Source organism: Lissotriton helveticus, chromosome 3_1 (assembly GCF_964261635.1).
Source record: "Lissotriton helveticus chromosome 3_1, aLisHel1.1, whole genome shotgun sequence".
Taxonomy (NCBI): Eukaryota; Metazoa; Chordata; class Amphibia; order Caudata; family Salamandridae; genus Lissotriton; species Lissotriton helveticus.
The window spans coordinates 210776157-210802564 of record NC_136061.1 but is presented as its reverse complement, the minus strand read 5'-3'; the positions used below and the strand labels follow the sequence as shown (position 1 = coordinate 210802564).

The following is a 26408-nucleotide window of genomic DNA, read 5'->3' as shown; positions in this document are numbered from 1 at the left end:
AGGGCAAAAAGTAATCAAGTTATCAAATGGATAAAAAAACATAAAAATAGCAATTAGTTTAAAAGCTTTTTGCCACTATTTGAGAACTCAGATAATGTGTCCTCATAACTTTTAAGAACATTAACCATAGTTTCTATTAGAAAAAAACTCTGCCACTCATTTTGTTAATTTCTTAAGGAAATGCTTTAGGTTTTACACGTTTGATTCCATCAAGATGACATTAGGTGTGCCAGTAGTTTATAATAAATACAGAATGCTTGCCTTCTAGCTGTTTATTAGAACACTGTGGAGAGGGAGGGGGCAGTAACACAAACTTGGAAAGTTGAGGACAAACAGAAGGGAGCAGAGGCAGAAGCAGCAAGCTGACAACGTCAGGCAGGTGGGCGGGGCAATGGCAGCACCACGGACCACACAGGGCAGTCAGGCGGAGCAGTGGCAGTTCAACAACCCCACGAGGCAAGTGGGAAGGGCAGTGGCAGAACAACTGAGTGTAGAGGGCAACAGGGAGTGGGCAATGCGAGCAAGCCAGCCATGCAGGGCAGGTGGGAGGGGCAGAAGCAGCACAACAGACATTGGAGGGCAGGAGAAATGGGGAAAGGACACAGACCTGTAGGTCATGAGTGAGGTGGCGGAGACAACAAGCTGACCATGCAGGACAGGCGACAGGAGTAGTGACAGCAGCATAATAGCCCACACAGGGCATTTGGGCGAGCAGTGGCAGCACAACGGACCGTGGAGGGCAAGAGAGAGTAAAGTGGCAGGAGCACACACACACAGACAAAAGAGTAACAGGAGCAATAGGGATGGGGCCGCACAACAGATTATGCAGGGCGGGCAGGAGTGTTAATAGCAGCACAACGGACCATGGAGAGCAGGAGGTAGGGGCAGCACAATGGAACCTGGGGGTGCGAGAGTGGGGTAGGGACACACAAGGACATTAGAGGGCATGAGGAAGCAGGGTAGCAGCAAGCTAAGCTTGGAGGCCATGCAGGAGGACAGTAGTAGGGCATAGACAACAGAGGGCAGGGAGGAAGTGTGTATTTGCAGGAAGCTGAACAAGCAGGGAAGACGGGAAAGGCAATCGTAGCACAACAGCCACACAGGGCGGAAGCGAGAAGGCAGGGACATGGACTTGGACAATGAAGCGCAGCGAGGTGGGGAGCAGGGGCAACAAGCTGACTTGGGAAGAAAGGCTTCCTTTGGTGGGGGCGACATAACATACCATGGAAGGAGACAGCAGGAGTACGCACACAGAGAATGTAGAGCAGAGAGGAGGGGGCAGGCGGCAGGAGCAGGGCAGCAAGCTGACCATGGAGGGCAGGTCAGCAGGGTTAAAGGCATACACATGGAAAATGGGGGGAAAGGAGGAGGGCAGTACCAGCACCACGGAGAGCAGGCGGGAGGGGCCAGTGGAATGCAGATGGAGAATAAAAGGCAGGCAGGAGCGGGGTAGGGACAGCAATCTGACCACAGAGGGACAGGCATGCAGAGGGAGAACAGGGTTATTGGCAGAAGGATAGCAGTGGCAGCAAGCTGACCACAGAGGGCAGCAGGTGGGAGCAGGGGCACGCAGATGGAGAACAGAGGGCAAGCAGGAGGGTAGTATGGCCTGGGGCAGCAAGCTGACTATGGAGGGCAAGTTGCAGTAGTTTGGACACCAGCAGGGGATTAGCCTGTGGCAAAACCCACTGTGAATGACCAAAGGCTGTGCCCCGTGGGGTGTTGGCTGAATATGGTCAAGAAACCCTACAACTTCACTGGAAAAGAACACAGGTCAGCTTGACGTTATACAAAGGTATGGTAATAGGATCTTCCCTAGCATTTAAAAAAATACATGAAAATCACTGAAATGTTAAAGTTAGGTGTTGAAATGAGCAAAAACTAATGCTCAAACCCCCAAAAAACACTGAATTTCACCTGTGAAATTCACATAGTATAGTGTAGTCCTGGAGACAAGTTTGATTCAGTATGGTAAAATGTATATGATGCACAGTTTACCTTCTAGCAAATTTTAAGGGAAGAAAGTACTTTATTTAAGCAAGTTAGAGACTCTGCACAACTAGTGTGAATTCTAACCGCACATTACAAATACGTTTGTGGCTTAAAACAAAGTTGTATTGCCAAAAATGTGAGAAAAACTAAAGCTTATATTTACAAAGCATACCAGATAAGCCGTTCCCAAAGGTGAGTAACTTGTTCATTAAGACTTTAATACATGAATAGGGAACTAGAGAGGCACTAGGGTACAGTAGATTCCCTCTGATGTGTGGGCTGGCCTCTGGGCCCTCTTTCCCGTTCTGAGTAGTGGTGATTTTGTAATTTGATACCCCACCAGTATTTTGGTTGAGAAAGTTAACATATGATTAGAACTTTAGTTCCAGGCTTGCTAAATTGTGAATGCTAGGGGCAAGCTGCCGAGTGCTCCTTGAGTGGCTGGTGGAGCGCAGAGTTCTATATTGCTAGTCAGGAGTTAGGAGAGCTGGGAGAAGTTCAGGAAGATGGAGCTGATAGAGGCGGCTAAGGCCACATCTGGAACATGGTATTCTGAACGTACCCTTGTACTTCACCTTTACATATGTATGCAAGCGCTGTCTAGGAATGAACTATTGTATCCCTGATACTCCTCCTATGTAAGTCTTCTTCTCTTTTTTAGATGCTACTGGTGACTTCTCTCAGTGTGGTGTACAAGGTCCAATTGTGCAGAGGCCCATGGGGCGAATTTTTAATGGACTCCCTTCTTCAGTCGGGGACTGGCCGTGGCAGGCTCACATCAAATTTCCAGTAAGTCTCAATACGGTGCACTCCTAGTGATTGGAAAGCCAAATAGGTTGTGATTGAGGTGCTTTTAAGTAGGAGAGGAGCGTCTAGTGAAGATGAAACATCACATTGGCTGAGAATATTATATTTGAAATTGTATGAGTGCCAAGTTGATTTGGGGTGCTGCAGTGTTTTGGTGTGAAACACTCTTCTACAATTATGGTATTTTTATGATTATCATAAACCACAATTAGTCTCTCGATGATATACGGGAACCAGGCCTTTTTTTTAACATGCACATCATTTTTAGTAAAAAAGAAACTTTTGAAAGTAAACAGCATTTGGAAAGCTAGCGGAAGACGGTATGCACTGAATTGTATTTAAAAGAAATAGGCATACAGAAGTAAAGGAAAAAACAAGTTTAAAGTTGATTGTTCAAAATAGCCTTTTGGCTTCCTTTTCTTCCTTTTTATAAAGGGCTTTAAGCAAATAAAGTGTAGCCCACCTACACACATACTAAGTCCAATAACACTGAAAATTGTTGACATCCATAGTACTAAACATTCAGTTAGCTAGAAAGAAAGGCACTATTTCCACATTCCCATTTAATCTCATCAATTCTGATCAAGAACTTAACCCACCTTGTTTTGAGTGAGTGGAAACATTTTGAGGGAGAGGAGGAAAAGAAGGCAAGACAAACAACGCTTGTATAACCAATTCACCATCTGTGTGGCCTCTGGGATAAATGGAAACAGTGCTCTTGTACCTTTAGATACCAGCCTTCTATTCGAGAGATTATCCCAGATCCAGCACAACATCTTTCACAACCAGTCCCACAGCCTCTTAGTCTCTCTGAGTGTTGAGCAGGAACTATTTTTGAGGCCACAAATTCCCATGCCATCTCAGGATCCATGAATACAAATGTTTTGCCTTTAACACTGTTCCAAAGCCTAGCCAGCACCCACAAAGACACCCCCAACCCAAACATTAATAAATCCTTATTTACGTCTCAGCTATAGACAGCTTTAGCTGTTTGTTGTCAATTGCTGTTGTTTCCTAAACATATCATATATTACTTAGAATGGGCTTTGGGTCTGTCCCCTGCTCATGATTATATAGATGTGTTATCCCTTTCACTTTCCTACTTCTGATTAAATGGCTCTACTCCAAATTATTGTGTTTGCCCTTCCCAGGAGCATTTTGCTCTCAGTGTTTTTATTAAATGATGTAGCTTTCACTGCTTACGTCAGACTTCGCCTACTTGCAGGCAGCAGAAGAGACAACATCCCTCTCTCTCCTCCTGCTGCCCCAGCCACCTCTGCAGCCCTGAGCATCACAGAACTACTATTCCCATGTGGGAAAGAACTGCAACCACTTGACAGTTATTTATAAATAACATTATAGCTGCATATTATCATTCAATTATTTGGGTCAGCCCTGGATGCAGCAATTCAAGCTTCTCCGCCATAAATACAATGTTCAGAGCAGGTGGAGCACTAGCTTTAGCAGTCCGCAGTTCCCTTAAAGTATTACTGCAGCATGTGGGCGAAATCGCATGCTTCATATTAGGGAGGAATGCAGAACAGACACTTTCGAGCTACTGCAGAAATGAAGGGTATGGTCCTGTATGCCCTGCTTGATGTTATTGTGTTTTTATCCAGGAGCCTAATTCGATATTACTATGTTATGCCCTTGTTCGGTTATAATCAATAATCTCCCTGTAACGGCATAATATTCATATCCATATTCAGTCGTAGCACATGCTGTCACATTAAGCAAGGCTACTTCCCCGGCCCCCTAGAAAGCACAACGAGTTCTCTAAACAATCCAAACCGCCAGTAACCTGGGAAATCCCCCTTGCTTTTGTTTTGATTTCATCCTAGAACTCCTGTAAAGCACTGTAAGAACGGCCAGTTCTTAGTGACATCTTTATTGACGTCTTATGTCCAACCTTATGTCAAACCCGGCACCTTTCAGGTATAAATATACCAACGTTGCCTTAAGCAAACACACAGTGGTGATTTTGGAGCAGAGCAGCTATCTACTTGCCCGAGAGCCCAGCTGATGCGAGAGCCCACGGACGCTGCCCCTCCTCTTTGACGCACTGAGAGAGACGCTGTTTTTTCTCCTGCCGAGAAATCCAGCTCCGGTGTTTCCAGATACCTTCACGGGTTACTGGGATATCGAGTCCTGAGAGAGAGATACCAGACCTCCTGCTTTCTAATACCCAGGTACGGAGCTGACTAAAACCTTAGAGAGAAATCTTGAGTCAGATTCTTGGCAAAACAAACTTAACTTAAACTGCTACTTACTTACTCCTTCCCACGTATTAGGCTTAGGTCAGGTACACCGGGGTAGGGGTATTTAGAAGCACCAGTTGAGTACGTTAGTCAATGTATATAAATATGTATATATTTTATCTATTTTAAAGTATCTTATGGCTAAGAAACCATATCAATGCTTTTACAGTATTATTTCTTAATCCTCCTTTTACTGTACGCACTTTACTTTACTATGAGTATTGCAATAGTGGCAATTCATTTCTCTTGTATGAGAAAGAAGACTGCTCAATAAACAGCAACCTTTTATTGAAAACGCCCGTCTTTCTTTTCTCTGCACTCTGGTGAAAATAAGTATGCACATTTGACTGAGCGAAATAGCTGTCTATTGTTTTCACACGACTCTAGAGATACACTCTTATTCTGAGAGAGCAAAGTTGTCATGTTATATGGTTGTCAGAAGCTAATCCCTTCTTGTCTATCCAGGGAGGTTAAACTCCTCCTCGTTTATTCAAGAAAGTTTCTAGTGACCTCTGAGCTAGCTGGCAAAAACTTAAGTCTAATATAGTCAGTAAAGACCTAGTTGAACACAGTCCTACGTCTATACTGCTGAATATATTATTCCAATGCGCAAAGCCTATTGGGACTATAGGAACTACACTACAATGTGGGAGGCGAGTAAATCATATAACTGAAAAGACGCCTTCCACTTGACATAAAATTCAAATTGGATCTATTCTTAAAAAACACAAGACACATGGATACATTTATCGTGTCTATATAGTTTCTGAAAGCCTGTTAATCATTCATTATTTCTCAAAGAGGAGCACTATTCTTCTGAAAAATATTTTTTTCTGTCTCTGTCCTCGCAGGTAGGCTGACACTTGCATTAGTGGCAGCAGTCTTTTGGAAAGAAGGAAAGAGGCCACCTGGAGCTAAATGCTACAAGAACCCATACCTGATTCTCAACAAATAACTTAGCCTCTCAAGAGGAAACAGACCATACAATAGGCCTGGTTTTAAAGAACGAGAAGGTGCTCAGTTCTGATGAAGACCTTCATTGCATTTAGGTCCCACACTGTGAGGTCAAAACGTGTTGACAACCATTATGCTGTGAAGTATCCCTGAACTATAATGAAAGTGACAATTCTTGGAATTGTTTTTGACGATAGTAGGACGTCTGTTGTAAAAAACCTAGCTAGCACTATTGATGACTTAATTGATCAATCTAACGTTTTTTTTTTTACATTATCTGGTTGGGCGATTTTAATATTTCTTTATGTGAATTGTCATCACAGAAAGTCTGTGGGGTTGTGAATAATGCTGGGTGTGAAGATCTCCACTTCAGGCATAATAGTTATGGAGAAATGCTGTACAAATTTATTAGCAACTATGACCTGGAAATCCTGGACTTTGCTAAAGATGTAAACGGGCTGACCATCCCTACTTTTAAAAACTGGAGGACCAGCTCGGTAATTGATCACGTTATTGTGTCTTCGAGTATTAGTTCTCATTGTGTAGCCCCTAGGATTGAAGTTTGAGCGATCACAATTATATTATCCTAGATTGTTCGCTATGGAGTGAGAGTCCTGTAGCTGTGGGTCATACTATCATTAATGTGGCACCCCACAGACCGAACGGTGTTAGAGTCAGATGGGTTGGGGATAGAGCAAATGAATTTATAGGCTCTATTGTTTCTGATTGTTTAACAGACATTACCCTCATCCTCGAAAATAATACTGACTGTGCATGTGTTTTAACTGCTTTTAAGAACATAAACCTATCCATTGATGCTAGGTTCACCAGACCAATTAGAGACAAACGCAGTCACGGACAAGGATGGTTCGACCTTTCATGTATTAAGCTATTAACAGAGCTGAAAAACACACTAGCTAAAAAACCTATGGACACCATTTTAATAACTAAACAAAGAGCTGAATATAAACTTGCATTGAAAAAGAGGAGAAGAGATTTACAGCAGGAAGCATGGGATTCTCTTAACCAAGCTGCAGAGCTACACAATAATACATTATTCTGGGCTACGGTTAACTATCCCTTCCTCAGTGAGGATAATATCCCTGTATTAAGCTCTAATGTCCCTAGTGATTGCTGGGTAAAGCATTTTTCTAATATTTTTGGTTCTGATTGCGGCCCAGTTACTACCCCATGCAGCTGGCCCATTCTACCTTTAAACTTTACTGTGGCCGAGGTCGAGTCAGGAATCTGTGCAAGCAATGGGGGGAAAGCTCAGGGACCCGATGGGGTTCCTATTGATGTCTACAAAGCAGTCCCGGAGATCTGGAGCCCCCTCCTTGCCAATGTTTTTAATGCAGCCGTATGCTCTGACGCTCAAAATACCTGGGGGGATTCTATTATCATCCCAATCTTCAAGAAGGGTAATAGGTCTGAAGTAAAAAACTATCGCCCCATTTCCCTCCTGGACTCCTCTGTAAAGGTTATGAGCCGAGTCATGTTAGCCAGGCTCGAGGAGTGGGTTGATGAAAAGGGAATCCTGGCTGATAGCCAGTTTGGATTTAGGAAAGGTTGGGGCACATTGGACCAATGTTTAAATCTTGATCTTATAATTGGCAAATATGTCGAAGCTAAAGGTGGCGCATTATATTTATGCTTTGCTGATCTAAGCAGCGCCTTCGACATGGTCGACCATGCAATTTTATGGCCAATTTTGTTGCGGATGAGAACCCCTGAGGGTATAATTTTCTTCCTTGCCAGACTGTACCAAAAGCTGCAAACCTGTGTGCGCTTTGGAACTAAGGGAGAATGCACCCCCAAATTTAGCGTTCGACGCGGCATAAGACAAGGTTGTGTTTTAGCCCCGTTATTGTTTATTTTATTTATCAATGAAATTGATGAAATTTTAGAAAGTGTCCAAGCTGATGCACCCAGGTTGAAAGGCCTATCCCTGCCGGTGTTATTATACGCTGACGACGCCGTGCTCCTTTCCAGAACCCATCTGGGTTTACAGCGTTTGATGGATAGATTTTTTCACTTTTTCACAACATCAGTAATAAAATGGCAAAAAGTGCCCATGGTATCTTCAAATTTGCAGCATAAATTGGGGATAGGCGAACCAGAGACATGTTGCAAATTTACCAAGCTAGATGCGCCACTATTGCATTGTATGGGGCGGCTATATGGGGTCACAGCTGTGACCATAAATTGAGGTTGGAGGAAAATTCTTTCCTGAAAAAACGTTTATGTTTGCCCACCTCTGCTGCCACTGTATTGATCCATCGGGAATTAGACATCAATTATTTGAATGATCTTTTATCCTTAAGACCTTTAATGTTATGGCGCTCCATATGGCTCCAGGACGAAAAGACCCTCAACAGATCTATAATTGAGGATTGTCTTTCATTGGACTTGTATAGGAAGATCCCATGGATAAAATATGTCTCTGACTGTTATTTACAAATATTTAATCTTAATGTTTTGATCGACCCTAAGGCTGCCTTGACGATACCAAAAGCAGAGTTGAAAGCAATATTTTTGGATAATTTGGCAAAGAAGAGGGCTTCTGCCAGTCGGTCCATGTTAACTGTCACATTTTCTAGCAGATATTCCCTCACAAAAGGTTTTCCACCATACTTAGCACTGGTCACCAGGCAATCGCATAAGTTTGTCCCGACCAGACTAAGGTTCGGAATAGTATATGATTTGGTGGCCCTACCTATCCTTAAGCAACATCCTAAAGGACCGTGTCTGTGTGACGGTATATCAAAACAGAGCACCTTGCACTTTTTATTAATATGCAAACTGTACCTGAACTTTCGAATTATGTACCTAAAACCTTTGTTTGTTAAATATGGGGTACGTACAGTTGATGAGGCAATGAGTCTTATTTTTAACCTGAAATCTGCTGACATCTGTTTTTATACTGCTGTTTTTAAACAAATCTATTAGTGTGCGTAAAAGCATGATATTTTAGTGTATTTGGTTTGTATTCCATGAAACTCATTTTAAATCGATGATTTATGTATTGTGTACTTTTTACATGTGCTTTTTTGGTCATTTCTTTTGTACCGAATAAAGCTTCATAAATTGAATTGAATTGAAGTAATTCACACATAAACAATAAAGAACACAATAGTGCCAGATCGCCTTGCACACAGTGAGCAGAAATGCCATCCTGCCTTAGTCATAGTCACACAACACGAACAAAACAGGCAGCACAAGTTCAAGATTCTCTACATAATCACAAAACAGGTAACAGACATTTAGACATATAACAGACAAGCAACCAGAGTGTTAGTTCTAATGTAAATGTTCAGAGCAGGTAGACTCTCGCACATAACGAATAGGTACATCACTTTGTCAAAGGGTAATGTACAGTGATAATAGAAACTCTATTAAATACATACTCACCTGTAATCAGTCTAATTCTCTCCATCATCATATTTCAGAAATAGAGGTTCGAGAACAGATCGATTACCTGCACAATGTTTTCATTCCTAGCAAGTATGTGACTTAAATAATTGTAGGCTCCTGGGTTAAATTAGAGTTCAGTGCAGTCTCACAGGGATTTAATCTCCGTTACCTGCCTATCTGTACTTTACCAATTTGCTTTTCCACTCTTGGTGCGAAGAAATGCCTCCAAATAAACGTTTTTTTCATACATGGAAAGATGTAGTTAAGCCAGTAGTAGAGGAATGGTCCATTGAACTCTCCAAGTTGGAAACTTTAGAAATGGTAATGTGCAGTGCTATAAACAGGCTGGATTTCTTTGATAAATATTGAGAACCTACTTTAGAATACTACGAATTTATTTTATATTATGACATGTAGACTTTTTAGGTATAACTCGTTTGTCTTTACAGAAAGGGATTCAGGTATGTATGTGATATTTCTATAATGCACCCCTATCTGAAAGCAACAAGGCTCTATTCAGGGTCCAATGAAGTCAAACAGTCGAAAAGTGATTTCAGGCAGTGGGTGCTAGGTTCTGGCTAGGTTTCAGCCGCCTTCGACACGGTCTGCCACCGCACCCTACGCACACGCCTCCACCACGCAGGAATCCGAGACAAGGCCCTGGAATGGACCGCCTCCTAACTCGCTGGCAGAACCCAGAGCGTCCGCCTCCCCCCTTTCCACTCCGAAGCCTCCAAAATAATCTGTGGCATACCCCAGGGATCATCCCTCAACCCAACATTGTTCAACTTGTACATGGCCCCACTCGCCCACGTCGCCAGACTGCACAACCTCAACACCATCTCCTACGCCGATTACACACAGCTGATCATCTCCCTCACCAAGGACCCCCTCACAGCCAAGATCAACCTCCACGAAGGAATGAAAGCCGTCGCCGAATGGTTGAAGAACAGCCTTCTGAAGCTAAACTCAGACAAGACAGAGGTCCTCATCCTTGGCTCCACCCCCTCAGCCTGGGATGACTCCTGGTGGCCGACCGCCTGGGAACAGCACCAACGCCCACCGACCACGCACGCAACCTGGAGTTCGTCCTCGACTCAACACTCTCGATGACTAAGCAAGTCAACGCCGTTTCATCCTCCTGCTTTAACACCCTCCGTGCTCCGCAAGATCTACAGATGGATCCCCACCGACACAAGAAAAACTGTTACCCAGAGCCTCATCAGCAGCATGCTGGACTATGGAAACGCCCTCTACGTGGGAGCCCCGGCCAAACTACTGAAACGACTACAACGCATGCACAACACCTCAGCCTGCCTGATCCTCGACATCCTGCGACAAAGCCACATCACACCCCACCTGAGAGACCTGCACTGGCTGCCCGTCAACAAGAGGATCACCTTCAAGCTTCTCACACAAGGCACTCCACGAAACCGGACCAGCATACCTTAACAGACAACTCACCTTCTACACCCCGAACCACCAGCTCCGTTCTGCCAACAACGCCCTCGCCACCGTCCCCCGCATCCGAAGAGCAACCTCCGGCGGGAGATCATTCTCCTACCGCGCCGCCAACACTTGGAACACCCTCCCCATCCTCCTACGGCAGACCCAAGACCTACTAACCTTCAGGAGGCTTCTCAAGACCTGGCCTTTCAAGCAGTAGCAGCACCCCCGCCGCCAGCCCTCCCCAGCGCTTTGAGACCCTCACGGGTAAGTAGTGCGCTTTACAAATTCCTTGATTGATTGATTCTGGGGAACTTGGGGGTTACTAGCTGTCTCACGATTAAGTGTTTTTTAAGGAAGTGTGTATTCTGCTTTCTCTTTCAGAAAAATAGAGGTCCTTCCTTTACCTCACTGCCTCAGTTACCATCAATTTTGTTTACCAGGCCATTAGATACCAGGGCAAGAAAAACATTCTCAAAAGCCTCCACTTGATAGTTACTTTTATTCATGGTTTTGGATGGATTTGACGGGGTGGTATGGTTGCCATGTTTCATAGAGCCAACTTTTTTCTGGAATCCTGACGTTAGTTTGCCGAATCAGGTGCCTTATTCTGGCAGTCATGGGGACGTATTGTTTCATGAGTATCAAGGCTTTATTATCAGACGGGGGGAATTATTAACAGAACTGGCAAATGTTATCAATCAGTAGAGTTATTATCTAAATCTGGTGTTGTGTTCCCGTGTGTTTTAGGGCAATCTCTTCTGTGGAGGTTCTGTAATTGGAGAAAAATGGATCCTTAGCGCAGCTCACTGCTTTGATGATGAAGAGGGAAGGTTGCTGAAGCCAGAAAATGTCATTGTCTCTGTTGGTAAGTGTGAGGCCAGGTCTCTGCAGGTCTAGGAAACATAGGGGCCATTCGGAAAACCTTGCAACCAATATTGCCTGTTGCTTTAGGAACCAGATACTATAGTAATGAAGCTCACTGAAGTACCTCCTTTTGTATGCTTTGAAGCACAAGGAGTAGTGAAGTGTAACAGTCAAGGCATACTCTTGGAGAGTGATGTAGATTTAGATGCGCAGAAATGCAGTACATCAGTAATACTGAGTAAATGGGTTGTCAAATCAGTGGTGTACCTTTTAAAAAGAGATGAGACTTTTATTCATGCTAATAATATATCCATTATGTTAGTATTAAAGTCATATATATGCAGATTGTTGGAACCTGGTTGTGACCACGGTGCAGGGAAGTTTCTCTGGCTAAATTGAACACACAGTGCAATCTGGAAGTGGGAGAGAATGTCGCCAGGCAAAAACAGATGTGTGGTGCAGTGACTTCACACATATGGGGTGATGCAACCTTAATGGTTGAACAGGTTATAGAAGATCACTGTAGGCAGTGTTTAATTTGAGCATGTGCTTTTAGGTGCTCAGCACCGGCACTTCTTTCACAGGGCCGGGGCTACAATTTCTGACCCTGCAGGTGGTGGTCTAAATATTAATTGTTCAAATTCAAAATAAAAAGAATAACATACATTGCATGGTGACTGGCTGGTACATGTTCATTGACAGGCCAGCATACGCCTGTCCAGGCAGGCATGATTGTGTATCACCACGTTAGTGATGATGTCATCACGCCGATCACAAATCCAAGAAATCATCGACAAACTATGGCTTACATTCTATTCCCAGAGTCTGCTGCACCCTTCCACTGCCTGAGCCTAAGCCTCCCATTTGATAATTGTAGCTGGGGGCTGGCTCATGAGGGAGTTGAGGCAAGGAAGCTGCGAGAGTTCATTTGGAACTTGGGAGTGAGGGCTCTTGAGGAAGAATATACCAAAGTAAGGGGTTCATTAGGATCGCGGTTTTTCCGCATCCTCGGGGCCGGCGGAAGGCACCGCCGGCCCAGAGGATGCGGAAAAACCGCAGCGGACTGACCAAAGACCCACCGCCACATTAGGATGGCTGGTGGGTCCTGGTTTCCGTCCGCAGCTTTTCCGCCGCGGCTGGCTTACAACCGCGGCGGAAAAGCTCTAATATGGTGATGGTGTCTGTCAGACACCGTCCACCATATTAGGATGGCCTGTAAAGTATGCTTTTCCGCGGCGGGTTTTCCGCCGTGGAAAAGCATACGGAACTTACTGCGGGGCCCGTTGCGGCCCCCTAGGTGAAGAGGGAGTGGGGGGTGCACATGGGGGGTACCTATGGTACCCCCTGCATTTGCATGCAGAAAGCGGCAGGCACCGCGCGGTGCCTGCCTCTTACTGCATGCAAATGCAATGCGTGCATTTTTAACATTGCGGCGGGTGCAGCTTGAAGCTCCACCCGCCGCAATGTTAAAAATAGAGGATGTGACCGCAACCCTGGCGGTCACATCCTAATCAGCACGGAGGGAACGCCGCAGCCCCTGCGGACGTTCCCTCCTCCTCAAGGGTGGCGGACGGACGCAAGTCCGTCCGCCATCCTAATCGGCCCCATAGTGTGGGCTTTCCAGTTGCTGTGTAGCCAGAGTAACATATCCTGCAGCCCTGCATTGCTGTTATACTCAACGTGGTCGATGCGGCTGTGGCCCAACACAACTATTCTGCGTCATGGCATCACCTGTAGATTCTGTGCGCTGCACCCCAGCATGGTAATTGCTGAGCGTGTGTGAGTCCAGTAGGCACCACAGCCATACTTACCGGCATTGGCAGCATTACAGCTGGGGACAATGCCTGTGCTGTAGCAGGCAGGGTCACAGCAAGCTGAGCAGTAGATGCCGATGCCGTCGCCATCCCTGGACCTACTAATTACAGGCAGCACTAGAAGAACCTGCTGTGCAAGCAGCCGTCTGTTTCACAATAAACCCAGTCATACCGCACTGATTAATATATGCAAAAAAAGCATTTTCATTTGGTGTACATTTTGTTTTTGCACTCGTGTAGGTAAGAAAGTAAAACACGCCATCTTCCACTTCTTTAGGAATGACAACAGGAAAACACAGAGTTCAAAATAGCAGGGACATGTACAGGCTGATGAAAGGGGTCACAGGCAGCAGCAGTGTTATAGATAAGAGAGAGAGCAGGAATAAAGAGGAGAGAGAAACAGTAGGAGAGGAGATAGATAAGACGGAGCTAAGTAGAAGAAAAGGAGAGCAAATTAGACCATAAGAGAAAGCAGCCATGGCGTGAAGAAGAGAGCATTCAGAAGAGAGAAGATAGAATGAAAGGATGTAGAGGACAGGACAGAGTAAAAAAGCAGACATATGATAAAACGGAGACACAGCTAATCACTGCTAGAAGAGTGATAGTATAGAGCCAAGATTGAGGAGAGAGAGAGCAGAGCATGGATAAAAAATGAAGAGGAAAAAGGGTATGGCTAGAATGAATACAGGGCAAATCAGAAATACAGGTTATAAGGTAACACACCAGGTGTGACAAAGATGATAGAAAACAATTAGAGAGGTGAGAGGATAGACTCTTAGAGCACAGACTTAGGGGACAGACAACAGAATAAGGTTAGAAGATAGAGACTGAGGCAGTGAGAGTGTTGAAAGTGGGGTCACCGGAGTAAGAAGTGAACTGTGGCCTCCTTGGCAAAATTTTCAGCACCTTCACTTCATCTCAGAGCCAAATGGGCGGGAAAGCAGTGACAGTGAGAACAAACATAACCCACCAAAAAGGCAGACGTTTGCTAGGGAGAGTCTTAACCCCTTCCCTCATACCCTGAAGACTGAATGTGGATTTGTTTGTAAGCACACATAAAGAATGGCAGAACAGAATATCTCTTTAACATGCATTTATTCAGGAGTTGAGCAAGCAAGCACCACTCAGCATTGGGTAGACCCCAGGGTTAATGTCTAGACAGTGATACCATCTGCCGATGAGCTCTAGTGGGGTGTCTGACAGTATTGTAGCAATAATGTCGTGCGACACAAATATTGTGTCAAAAGTATTGTGGGAGAGAATATAATATTTTTTAGAATAATGTAGATTATTTATTGAATTTACTTTTATTATTTTTGATGCTATTCGTTGTTATTATTTCAATGTTAACTTTGTTAAATTCTTGTTAGTGCGTTCTTTTATTTTAGTAATATATATTAAGGTTTTTTGTTTTATGTTATTTTTTGGGAAGGTTGTTGAGTTTGTAGGGAAATAAGGTGGGACGTTTGTTAAATATTTATTTTTAATTGATTATAAAATGTCTTTTTGTAAGTTTTATGTTTAGTTGGTCAGTTTTATGGTCTTAATTATTTAATTGTATTTAATGTTGTGTAAATGAATTTTATTATGTTTATGATCTTTGTATAGAAATTTATAATGTTTTTATTTTTTGAAATAATTTGTATTATTGTTTTTCTGTTATTAATTTATGTTGTTTTTGCTGGTTCTGAAATTTTAGGGTCACAGAAGGAGAAATGTTTTAAATAATTTTGTAATGTTTTAACTGTTGAAATTGTTTAATATAATTTTATTTATAATGTTATTGTGTTAATTCCCCATTTTATTTGTGTATAAATTACAATACGGTAACAATGTTATTTGACTATTTATGGAAATGCACTTTATACATATTATTGTGTATATATATATATATTTTTTTTTTTGGGGGGGGGTAAAAAAGCTGCGAAATTTGGACCCACATCTAATAAGTTGTCAAACAACCTGGGGGGAAGTCACATCTGTAAAAAGAAAGAAAGAAATCTGTCTCCCGAATCTCAAGAGTTGACCAAAAACCTATTAGAACATTATAATGCCCATTCAGGGCTTCATCATCAGGGCCACGCTGAGTACCATAACCGAGGCAACTCCCACCCATAATATCCGTGGACCATTTATTACAGTTCTCCATTCTAAAAGCAAAAACAGTTGTTAAATAAAATGAGTGATAATGAGAACTGTATAGGACAACGGCCTTTAGGAATGATAGGCGACCAGAAATATGTGAGGTAACATTATATTTGAATATAAATTAGTATTACTAATGAATTGATTAGTATAATCACACAATGATTTATGAATGCGCTAAAAAGCAAAGATGATTGTACATAAATTGTATATATATGAATTTGATCTAGCGCGATATTGACCACTACAAGATGGCCGCCATTCGCAATGATGGAATTGTATGATATGTGCCACTTTTTTATTTTCACTTCTTGCACACGTGACAGGAAGTCACAATGAAAATGTTATTTAAATCACCTTAAAAAAATGCGATGGTTTACACTGACGAAGGCGGCAACGCCGAAACGCGTTTGTAATCCTTGTTATGCTGCAGAGCTATGAATAAAATGGCTAACCACGCTAAAACGACTTTGAGTGCTCTTCTTTGAGATGAGTCCCGGGTACGGAGGGGCTTAAGTGTTGGAAAAAAAAAAATATATATATATATATATATATATCTCAACACAGCTCTCCCTGCATGGAGAGAAAGTGAGCCGCACACATAACTTGCTGCATTCTTTTGATTTTGATTTCATGCTTGTTTGAACAACATGGCAGTCCTAGACGGCAGTCCCTTAATATTCCCCTCCAGTGGGCGGTGCTTTTGTGTTGTTTCAAAGGATTCTCTTTGCTTAATTGATTGTTCACTTTTGGCAGCGTTTGTTACCCCGCGTCCAAACCCATTTTCAAGGTTGGTACAGGTCCAATACCGAAGCCAGTCTTCGGCGGTACCTCATTGCCCTAGTACGTTTTCACGGGCAACAACTTCGGTCCACGGCGGGCAATGGTGGCAATCTTGCTGGTGGTGTGTCGCTCCTCTGCAGGACCACACCGACAAAATATCAACACAGCTCTCCCCGCATGGAAAGAAAGTGAGCCGCACACGTAACTTGTTGCATTCTTTTGATTTTGATTTAATGCTTGTTTGAACAACATGGCAGTCCTGATGTGTTTCAGTCTAACATAGACCTTTCTCAAAGGTAAGCCTGCACCTAAAGTACCGCTTGTATCCAAAGCCAAATGTCCACAATTTATAATTATGGCCTCCAGTGGCTCCTTTTTATATTGCATTCTGGGGTATGTGGTTCCAAGACGGCAGTCCCTTAATATTTCCCTCCAGTCAACAAGAGGATCACCTTCAAGCTGCTCACCCACGCACACAAGGCACTCCACAACACCGGACCAGCACGCCTCAACAGACGATTAAGCTTCTACACACCCAACCGCCAGCTCCGCTCCATCGACCACGCCACCATCCCCCGCATCTGAAGAGCAACCAGCGGTGGCAGATCTTTTTCCCACCTTGCCGCTAAAACCTCGAACACCCTCCCCATCCTCCTACGGCAGACCCAGGACCTGCTAACCTTCAGAGTACTCCTCAAGACCTGGCTATTTGAGCAGTAGCAGCATCCCCCCCCCCCAGCACCTTGAGACCCTCACGGGTAAGTAGTGCGCTTTACAAATGTTTGATTGATTGATTGATAGCATCTGGACGATTGTTTTTTTCACGTTTCAGTTTAATTTTGTTTGAGGAGAATGCTTAAGTTGTGAATAGAACCATTTTATGAAAAGGTTTGGTTGAAATTGAACCCACGGCATTAATAAAGGGGCCCACCTATTGGAACAAGGGTAGGGTAGTCGCTTTAAATATTTGTCTCAATAAGCTTCCAGAGGATTTAAGGTCCATGCCAGTCTACCCTCTAAAAAAGTATGACTTTTGGGTGAAATTATTTGTTGTTAGAGATGTTAGAGATTTAGGAAGGGTCATAAACCGAATGATCAGAGCCCATTTCCTGTTGAATTCTGGTGTAGAATAGAGTGGCAAAGAGTGTTATGGCACACAGTGGAGTTGCGTAGAGTGGAATGGCGTACATTAGAGTGGCGTAAAGTGGAGTGACGTAGAGTAGAATGGAGTAGAGTGAAGTGGACTGGTGTAGAGTGCAGTGGTGTAGATGAAAGTAGCGTAGAGTGGAATAACATACACTCTAGTGGTATAGAGTGAAGTGGAAAGAGTGGAGTAGCATAGAGTAGAATAGCGTAGAGTGGAGTGGTATGAAGTGTAGTGGCATAGAGTTGAATGGTGTAGAGTGGTGTAGAATGGAGTAGTATAGAGTGGAGTACAGATGAGTGGCATAGAGTGGAATAGCACATAGTGGAGTGGCGTACAATAGAGTGGCATAGCGTAGAGTGTGATGACACAGAGTGCAGTGCCATACAATGGAGTGGCATAAAATACAGTGGTGTGGAGTGGGGAAAGAGTGGAGTGGCGTAGCATGAATAGTGTAAAGAGTGGCATTGAGTGGAATAGCATAGAGTGGAGTGGCATACAGTAGGGTGTAGAGTAGAATAGCATAGAGTGGACCAGCGTAAATTGGACTGGCGTAGAGTGGAGTAGTGTACAGAGGAATAGCGTAAATTGGAATGCCATAGAGTGGAATGGCATAGAATGAATGCGTAGAGTGAAGTAACATAGAGTTGAATAGCGTTCACTTAAGTGGCATGGAGTGGAGTGGAATAGCATATAGTGTAGTAGTGTGGTGTAGAGTGGCATACAGTTGAGTGGCATCAAGTGGAAACGCAGAGGGAAAATCATAGAATGACATTGAGTGGAATAGCGTAGAGTGGAGTGACATTGAGTGCAATAGTTCATAGTGTAGTGGCATAGAGTTAAGTGGTGTAGAGTGGAACAGCGATGAGTGAATGACATAGACTGGAGTGCCATACAGTGGAGTGGCATACAGTACAGTAGAGTGAAATAGCCTAGAGTGGAGTGGCTTGGAATAGCATAGAGTGGAATAGTGAAGTAGGATAGCATGGAGGGGAGTGACATAGAGTGGCGTAGAGAGGAATGGTGTAGAGTGTACCAGCATAGACTGGAGAGCCTTACAGTATGGTGGAATGGAGTGGAGTAGCATAGAGTGGAGTGGTGTAGGGTGTAATACTGTAGAGGAAAGTGATATAAAGTGGTGTACAGTGGAGTGATGTAAAGTGGAACGGCATAGAGTGGAGTGGCCTAAAGTGGAGTGACATATAATAGAGCGGTGTAGAGTGGAACAGTGTACAGTGGAGTGGCGTAGAATAGAAGAACATAATGTGGAGCAGCGTAGGGTGGAGTGGTGTAGAGTTGAATAGCGTAGAGTAGTGTGGTTTACAACAGAGTGACGGAAAGTGGAATGACATTGAGTAGAGTAGAGTGAAGTGGCAAAGAATGGAGTGCTGTAGAGTGGACTGGCATAGAGTGGAATAGCGTAGAGAGGAGATTCATAGAGTTGAGTGGCGTAGAGTGCAGTGGCATAAAGTGGAATAGCATAAACTGGAGTGGCATAGAGTAGAGTGTTGTAGAGTGGAACACTGTAGAGTGTAGTGGTGTAGAATGGAGTGGTGTAGAGTGAAATAGTGTAGAATGTAGTGAGTTACAGTGATATAGAGTGCAGTGACATACAGTAGAGTGGCGTAGAGTGGAGCAGCGTAGAGTTGAATAGCGTAGAGTGAATTAGCATAGAGTGTAATGACGTAGAGTGGAGTGGCGTAGAATCAAGTGTCGTACAGTGTAGAGTGGAGTAGCGTAGAATGCAGTGGCTTAGAAGAGAGTCCTTAGAGTGAAGTGGCATACAGTGGGATAGCATAGAGTCAGAGTGGCGTGCAATGGTATGGAGTGGGGTGGGGTGGAGTGGAGTGGCATAAAGTGGAGGGCAGTGAACTAGCGTTCAGTAGAGTGGAGTACAGTGGTGCAGCATACAGCGGAACACCATAGAGTGGAGTGGCATAGAGAAGAGTGACATAGAGTGGAATACTGTTGAGTGGAGTTCTGTAGTGTGACTTAGAGTTGAGTGGCATAGAGTGGAATGGCATAGAGTGGAGTGCCATAGAGCTGAATATCATGGAGTGGAGCGCTGTAGAGTGGAGTCCCGTGGAGTGGAATAGCGCACAGTTGTGTGGAGTTGGGCAGAGCAGCATAGAGTGGATTGGTGTACAGGGAATAGCGTAGAGTGGAGTGGCATACAGTATAGTAGTGTAGGCTAGTGTGCGTAGAGTGCAATACCGTAGAGTAATGTGGCATTGAGTTGAGTGGTATAGAGTGGAATGGAGTAGAGAGAAGTGGCATAGAGTGACATAGCATAGACTGCAATAGTGTATAGTAAAATGGCATAGAGTGGGGTGGTATAAAGTGGAGTGCTATAGAGCAGAGTTGCGTAGATTGGAATAGCGTAGAGTGGAGTGATTTAGACTGGAGTGTCATAGAGTGGAGTGGCATACAGTAGAATTGCGTAGAGTGGAGTTACGTATAGTAGACTGGCGTTGAGTAGAATAGCCTGGAGAGGCATATGGTAGAATGGAGTGCTGTATAGTGGTATAGCATACAGTAGAGTGGCATAGAGTGGAATGGGGTTGTGTGGAGTACTGTACAGTTGAAAAGCATATAGTGGATTGGAATACTGTAAAGTGGTGTTAAGTGGCATATAGTGTAGTGGCATAGAGTGGAATAGCATAGAATGGAGTCCCTTAGAGTACAGTGGCACAGAGTAGAGTGGCATAGAAAGGAATAATGTGCAGTTGAGTGGTGTAGAAAGGAGTGGTGTGTCATAGAGTGGAGATACGTGTCATAGTGGCTTGTGGTACTGTCTTAGAGTGGATGGGCGTAGAGCAAACTGGGATGTTGTATAGTATGATGGTGTAGAGTGGAGTTGCATGTCATTGAGTGGGGCATGGTAGAGTGGAGTGGGATGTCATAGAGTTGAGAAAATGTATAAGCATTATTCATAAAGGTAAACCTACACTTTTGTGTAAGTTAATGATTGTTGGCTTTTCACAAAGTTATTTTACAACTAGTATATTTGAGACTGCAGAGTCTTCGTACATAACAAGGTAGGACCGTCCAGTCTTTTAATGTGCAGCCACTCCTCAGTCATAAAGATACTACCAATAGAATGTCTTTGTGAATTGTAAACAATGGTAAACTTAGAGAAAGGTTTACCATCAGGAATCATGCCCCTAAAATATATGCATATATATTTGGCAACAGGAAACTGCCTTTACAAAGCTGGCAGAGACACGCATGCCGGTTCCCCGCAAGTGAAACCATGTATGCCATAACCATGCATATGCCTTAACCACACATATGCGTGGTTAAGGCAGAATGCTGTCTAGATGTCCAGGTACAGGAAGCTTTAGGATAGAAAGATCGACGCTGACCGGTAAGAGGGGCTGGGGCTAGGTTTGGAGGGCATGGGTGTAGTTTGTGGGGCTTAGAGTTGTTTACAGTGATGGGTTTTTGGGCTCAGAGCAGGGGGGTCATGGTAGTTTTAGGTGTTAGCGATGGGGGTAGTTTTCAGGGCTCTGTGGGGGGTCGGGTTCTTTATAGGGCAGGGGCCAGGGTTTTAGGGCACAGAGCGGGGAAGGTTGGGGTAGTTTAAGGTTTTAGAGGTGGGAGTAGTTTTTAGTGCTCAGGGGGGTCGGGTTAATTATAGGTCAAGGGCCAGGGTTTTAGGGCTTAGGATGGAGGGGATGGGGTGTAAACTTTACCACATATCCCTTTCCCAATCATGCCTTTGCCACAAAATTGCGTGGTAAAGGCATGCGTGTTAAAGGAATGCGTTGTTCAGACCTATTCATTGTTCGGGCTGAGTGTTGGAGGCATGCATGGTCTAACCATGCTTGCCTCTGTCATACAACCTGTGCGGCAGTATACTTTAGTAATTTCACTGTATACCGCTGTACATGCCGCTGACAAAACACTGTATGATTGGCTAATGACTACCCATACAAAACTAAAAAGCAGCCATAATGTTTAGACCAGACTTTGGCTCTGTTCTGGCCTTTTAGTGTAAATATAGTGTTCTAGTGTTTATCAGCATATAGGAAGGGATGAGTCAGATTCTATCAGTGTGTAATTTTAAGTAAAAGTCTTTTTCTTAGTTAATATAGTTCTATAAAAAGTATGTAGTACCATATTGTTTAGACGCCACTTACTCTGTGTTCAGGGTTTTAATGGTGAATATAATGTAATACAGTGTAATTTTCTATTTTCTCAATTTTTTAAAAATATTTTAAGTACACTGTCCTGCACTATATTTCCCTCTAAAATTCAGAACACTGACTAAGTATGGCTTAAACCAGTGGTCCTAACCTTTTAAGTCCTGTGGACCCCACTTACAGAACCCAAGGGACCCCACTGAATTATTATCAGAATCCAGGTCCACACTGAGTCACTACTGGAAGCTGGGGCCCAGACCTAAGCATTTTTGATGATTTGAACTGCAAAACAGAACACAAAATATACAGAACATTCATCACAATTACACAAATGATTAACTATTTTAGTTAATTCAAAAACATATAGAAAGCAAATAAATGTTCATTTTAATTGGAAAGTTGGAGCTATTCTAAATTCAATTAAGGTCACTTATTCTCCATACTATATTCAATTTGACGCACTTGCACTGCTCCTACAAATCAATCTGAGTATACCAACGTAATTTGTGGCCTCCAATATTAGATTCAATTATGGAATGATTTACAATTTTGAGTTGTACATTTTCATTTTTCAATTATATACTCTTTATACATCTCTTAATATTTAATTCTCTAAGGATTTGCTGTTCCCTGACCGTAGGTTAAGAATCACTGGTCTTAACAATTTTTTGCCCTTCCAAAATCAAAAGTGCGATATAAAGTGCTAAAGTGCTAAATTGCTATAGTGCTAAATTTCTCCTTATATATAATGTAGGAGTGTTTGTCATCGTTTTTTTACGTATTTTTATTTTTGTAAGTAGCACTGTAATTTCTAGGTCATACTGTGGTACTCAGTAAACTATTTCTTTTTTAAATAGATTCTGTAAAAAACTTTAAAACACTATAGTACACTATATTTGTAGAATATAGTGTAGTACATTGTAGTACATTGTATTATTTATTTTTTTACAAACTTTTTTAAATTACAGCTGTACTTCTTGGTAGTACTCTGGAACGTAATAAACTTTATTTCATATATAGAAAATTAGAAATAATTCTCCCTACCTATTACTATTTTAACAAAGTGGTAATAGGTAGGGAAAAATATATAAAACCTACTACTTACCTATATTTAAGGCCCTAACCCAGAACACAGTCTAAGCATGGTCAAAACAACATGGTTGCCTTTAATTTTGTAAAGTCAGTCATTAGCCTATCATATACCCCCGCCTAGTAGAACCAACTTTTTGCTCTCCAAGCTGGGGGGGGGGGGCACTTTCACGACGGGGAAACAAACTAGGTTCTATTTTGGCATACAAATTACTCACCAAGAGAGCACATAGACAGATTGGCAAATTCAGAAACAATAATGGCATCACATTGGGAAAAGTGTTGCCATTCACCGTCACACTTAGCTGCCGTCCACTGTTTTTTTAGGTGATGTCAAGTCACCCCTCACGAATATGCCCTTTGACAGGACTTGCCTGTTCAGGAACAAAGTATATTTCCCTCTAGAGTGAACCTAGGCATGCTATCTGGGCTTATCTGCCCCACCCTGCCCATGTCATAAACCCTATTGCTCCTTTTGTGGCTTCAGCAGGGTAACCCTGTACCATCAGCCTATTCAACCTCAGCAAGTTGCCTAGCAGTTTTGCAGTCAAGGCCCTGGTACCCACTGCCCTCACTGTCAAGGTCAACAGGCCACCCATTCCCCTCTCCCTCTTGCGGCCTACCAGATCCCTTGAGCATGCCCTCTGTGGAGCATATCCACCCTGTAGGATGCAGGATCTGAAGTTTCATGCTGGGTTGACGGACCACAACATAAGACAGGTGGTTCCTGCAAATTGTTTGGAAGGGGTATGCTTTGCCTTGCCTTGCCTTGCCTTGCTTTAAATGCTGGTTCACATTCCGCAATGACTGACAAAGGTTCATCTTTTTTTGCACCAGGAAGTACAAGCCCTTTTGGCCAAAGAGGCTATTGAGATGTGCCTGTGCCAGAGACAGGTCATGGTTGTTATTCCAGCGACTTTCTGGCGGCAAAGGACGGAGGCCTTTTATCCTATTTCAGACCTGCACCCTAAGCACCTTACCCTGGAAGGAAAAATTGATGATTCTCACACTAACCTCGGTCTTGTCTGCCTTCGACGTTGGAGACTGTATAGTGGATTTGGAACTTCAGGATGCCCAATTCCATCATACCATTCTTCTGGCTCATCAGCGCTACCTAAGGTTTGTAGTGAGAAGAGAGCATTTCCAGTTCAGTGTGCTCCCCTTCAGTCTCACCAGTGCATCACTGGTGTTCATGAAAGTGAGAGCCATGGTAGCAGCACACCTTCAGACTTCCTCTGCTTCGATGATTGACTGTTGAAGGCGGGCTTGCCCCAGGCAGTTGTGAACCACTTCCAAACTATGTAAAATCTCCTGTCATCTTTGGTTTTCACTATTTACATGCTTAAGTCACAACTGACTCTTTCTCAGATGCTCCCCTTAATTGAAGCCATTCTGGACACAGTTTGGTTTTATGCTTCTCCCCCAGAAATGAGAGTCCTGACATACAAGCTATGATCTCAATCTTCCAGCCTCTGTCCTGGATTTCAGTGAGGTGAACTCTGAGGCTCCTGGGATTGATTGCTTCTGCATCCTTCTGGTGAAGCAAGCCAGGTCACATATGTGGGCTCTGCAGTGCGATTTGAAATCTCAGTGAACACAACATCAAGAGGGTCTCTCAAACACATTCAGATTTCTGAGGAGTCTTGAAAGGGTCTGCAGTGGTGGTTTCTGGACCACGCTTGGGACAGCAGCATACCTCTCCCCCTTCCCCAGTCAGAACTGACAGTGGTGACCAATGCATTGGTCCTTAATTGGGTGGCCAGCTGGGAGAGGTCGAGATGAAAGGCTTGTGGTCTCTGTCTGGATCACAGCTCATATCAGCCTTTTAGAGTTGAAGGCCATCTGTTTGACGTTGAAAGCCTTATTTCTGTCCATCAAGGGAAGTCTGCTACAGGTGATCAAGGGCAACACCACTGCCATATAGTACAGACAGGGACGGGTGGGGTCCCGGACCCTGAGGCAGGGTCCCTGCGCTTCTGGACATGGCTAGTCCATCAAGAAATTTTCCTGGTGGTGAACCACCTGGCAGTATCATTGAATGTTAGGGAGGAAGAGGTCAACCTTTGGCGCCTAGCAGATGTCTTGTGGCAATTACACCTAGTGGTGGTGCAAGGTCTCTTCTGCGAATGGGGAGAACCTTGGCTCGATCTGTTTGCCACCACCAAGAACACGCAAGGTCAGCACATCTGCGTGTTAGAGTTTTCAAGGTGTCTCTCGCTCGGAGATGCAATCCACCTTGAGTGGAACTCTGAATTCCTGTATGCCTACTTATCCTAGTGGCTCCAGATTGAACACGGAGGGAGTAGTATGCAGAACTCCTGGGCATGAGCATCTGCCTCGATCAGGCTGCCTCTCCAGGAGGATCTGCTGTTGCATTAGTAGGACAGGGATTTTCACCCGAACCATCTCAATCTTTACCTTAATCATCATGCTTGGAGATGGAGCGGCAACAACTGACCATCTTTGGCCTTCCTCTGGATATGGTTGATGTAATTTTGGCAGCAAGTCGTCTGTCAGGAGGGGGCGATGGAAGAGCACGAACGTCACCTACAAGAGGAGCATTCTTTATGAGACGGAAGTGGACACAGGGTGACATCTTTCACTGACTCCTCTTCCCTACAGGATGTCACGGACCCCCAACCATCATCCAAGGAGGCCGGGAAAAGGAAAATCCCACAGGAACAGGAGGGACGCAAGGAGGAACTCTGAACAATGGGGAGAATCGTGGATCCTGAGAGAAGACTGCGGGAAGTGGAACCGGGGCCAAAGGAGACAGCGGATGGCGTGAAGGAAGGAGAAGGCACCGGCGATGCGGATGTAGGCCCAGAAGTCTGGAGTGATGACTGGTGGAGTCCTCAGGAGATGCCTGCTTGCCACCGCTGTTCTGGAGAACTGCGGCCCAGGCGGGGAGTCAACAAGTCAGCTCTGGGGTAGATATAAGGGATTCAGGACAGGGATCCTTGGCATCCACAGGAGGGAGGCTGACTTGAGGAGGAATCAGGTGAGGGGAGGGGAGAAAACGATAGAAGTCGTGATTTTGCTCTCATGAAATGCAAGAGAGATATGTTATTTAAAATGGTCGATTAGATGCAAGGTGACAGCTAGGCCCTGAGGTAAAAACAGGCTGTGTGGGAGAAATTACCACTCCTTGTTTTATTTTTCGTTTTGTTAAAAGAGTATCTTTTGAGAAGATCAGACAAGTACTAAAGGGAATTTAGCCTTCTTCTCATTTTTCCTTTCTTCCTCTTTGGGTACTTCAATTATTTTCCATCTAGTCTTGTGACTTGCTCTTACCTCAGTCCCACCTATAACCCTGTCCTCACTATGCGCACAAATCCTGTAGAAGTCACAGGTGTTGTCACAAAGTGTTGGTGACGGGTATAAATACGGAAAATAACCCTAGGACCGAGCACTTATCGCCCCTGGTATCTCCTCTCTTGAGCCTCCTGGGGAAGAAGCACCACTGAAGCAAGAACACCCTGAAGAGAGGAAGGCTGAAGTATGTACCATCTGCCGGAATATTCACCTTTGCCATTCCTGACAGCTTACT

At 43.9% G+C, this 26408-nt stretch overlaps 1 protein-coding gene across 2 annotated transcripts in view; it reads left to right on the top strand.

Annotated features, from left to right (window-relative positions):
- Nucleotides 1–26408, top strand: part of LOC144822280 (complement factor B-like) — an 827973-nt gene that overhangs the window by 628739 nt on the left and 172826 nt on the right. For both annotated transcript variants that reach the window (XM_078679607.1, XM_078679606.1), the window contains 2 exons: nucleotides 2654–2781; nucleotides 11622–11739. In XM_078679607.1, coding sequence (XP_078535733.1) covers nucleotides 2654–2781; nucleotides 11622–11739 — 246 coding nt within the window. The remainder of the gene's footprint in view (nucleotides 1–2653; nucleotides 2782–11621; nucleotides 11740–26408) is intronic.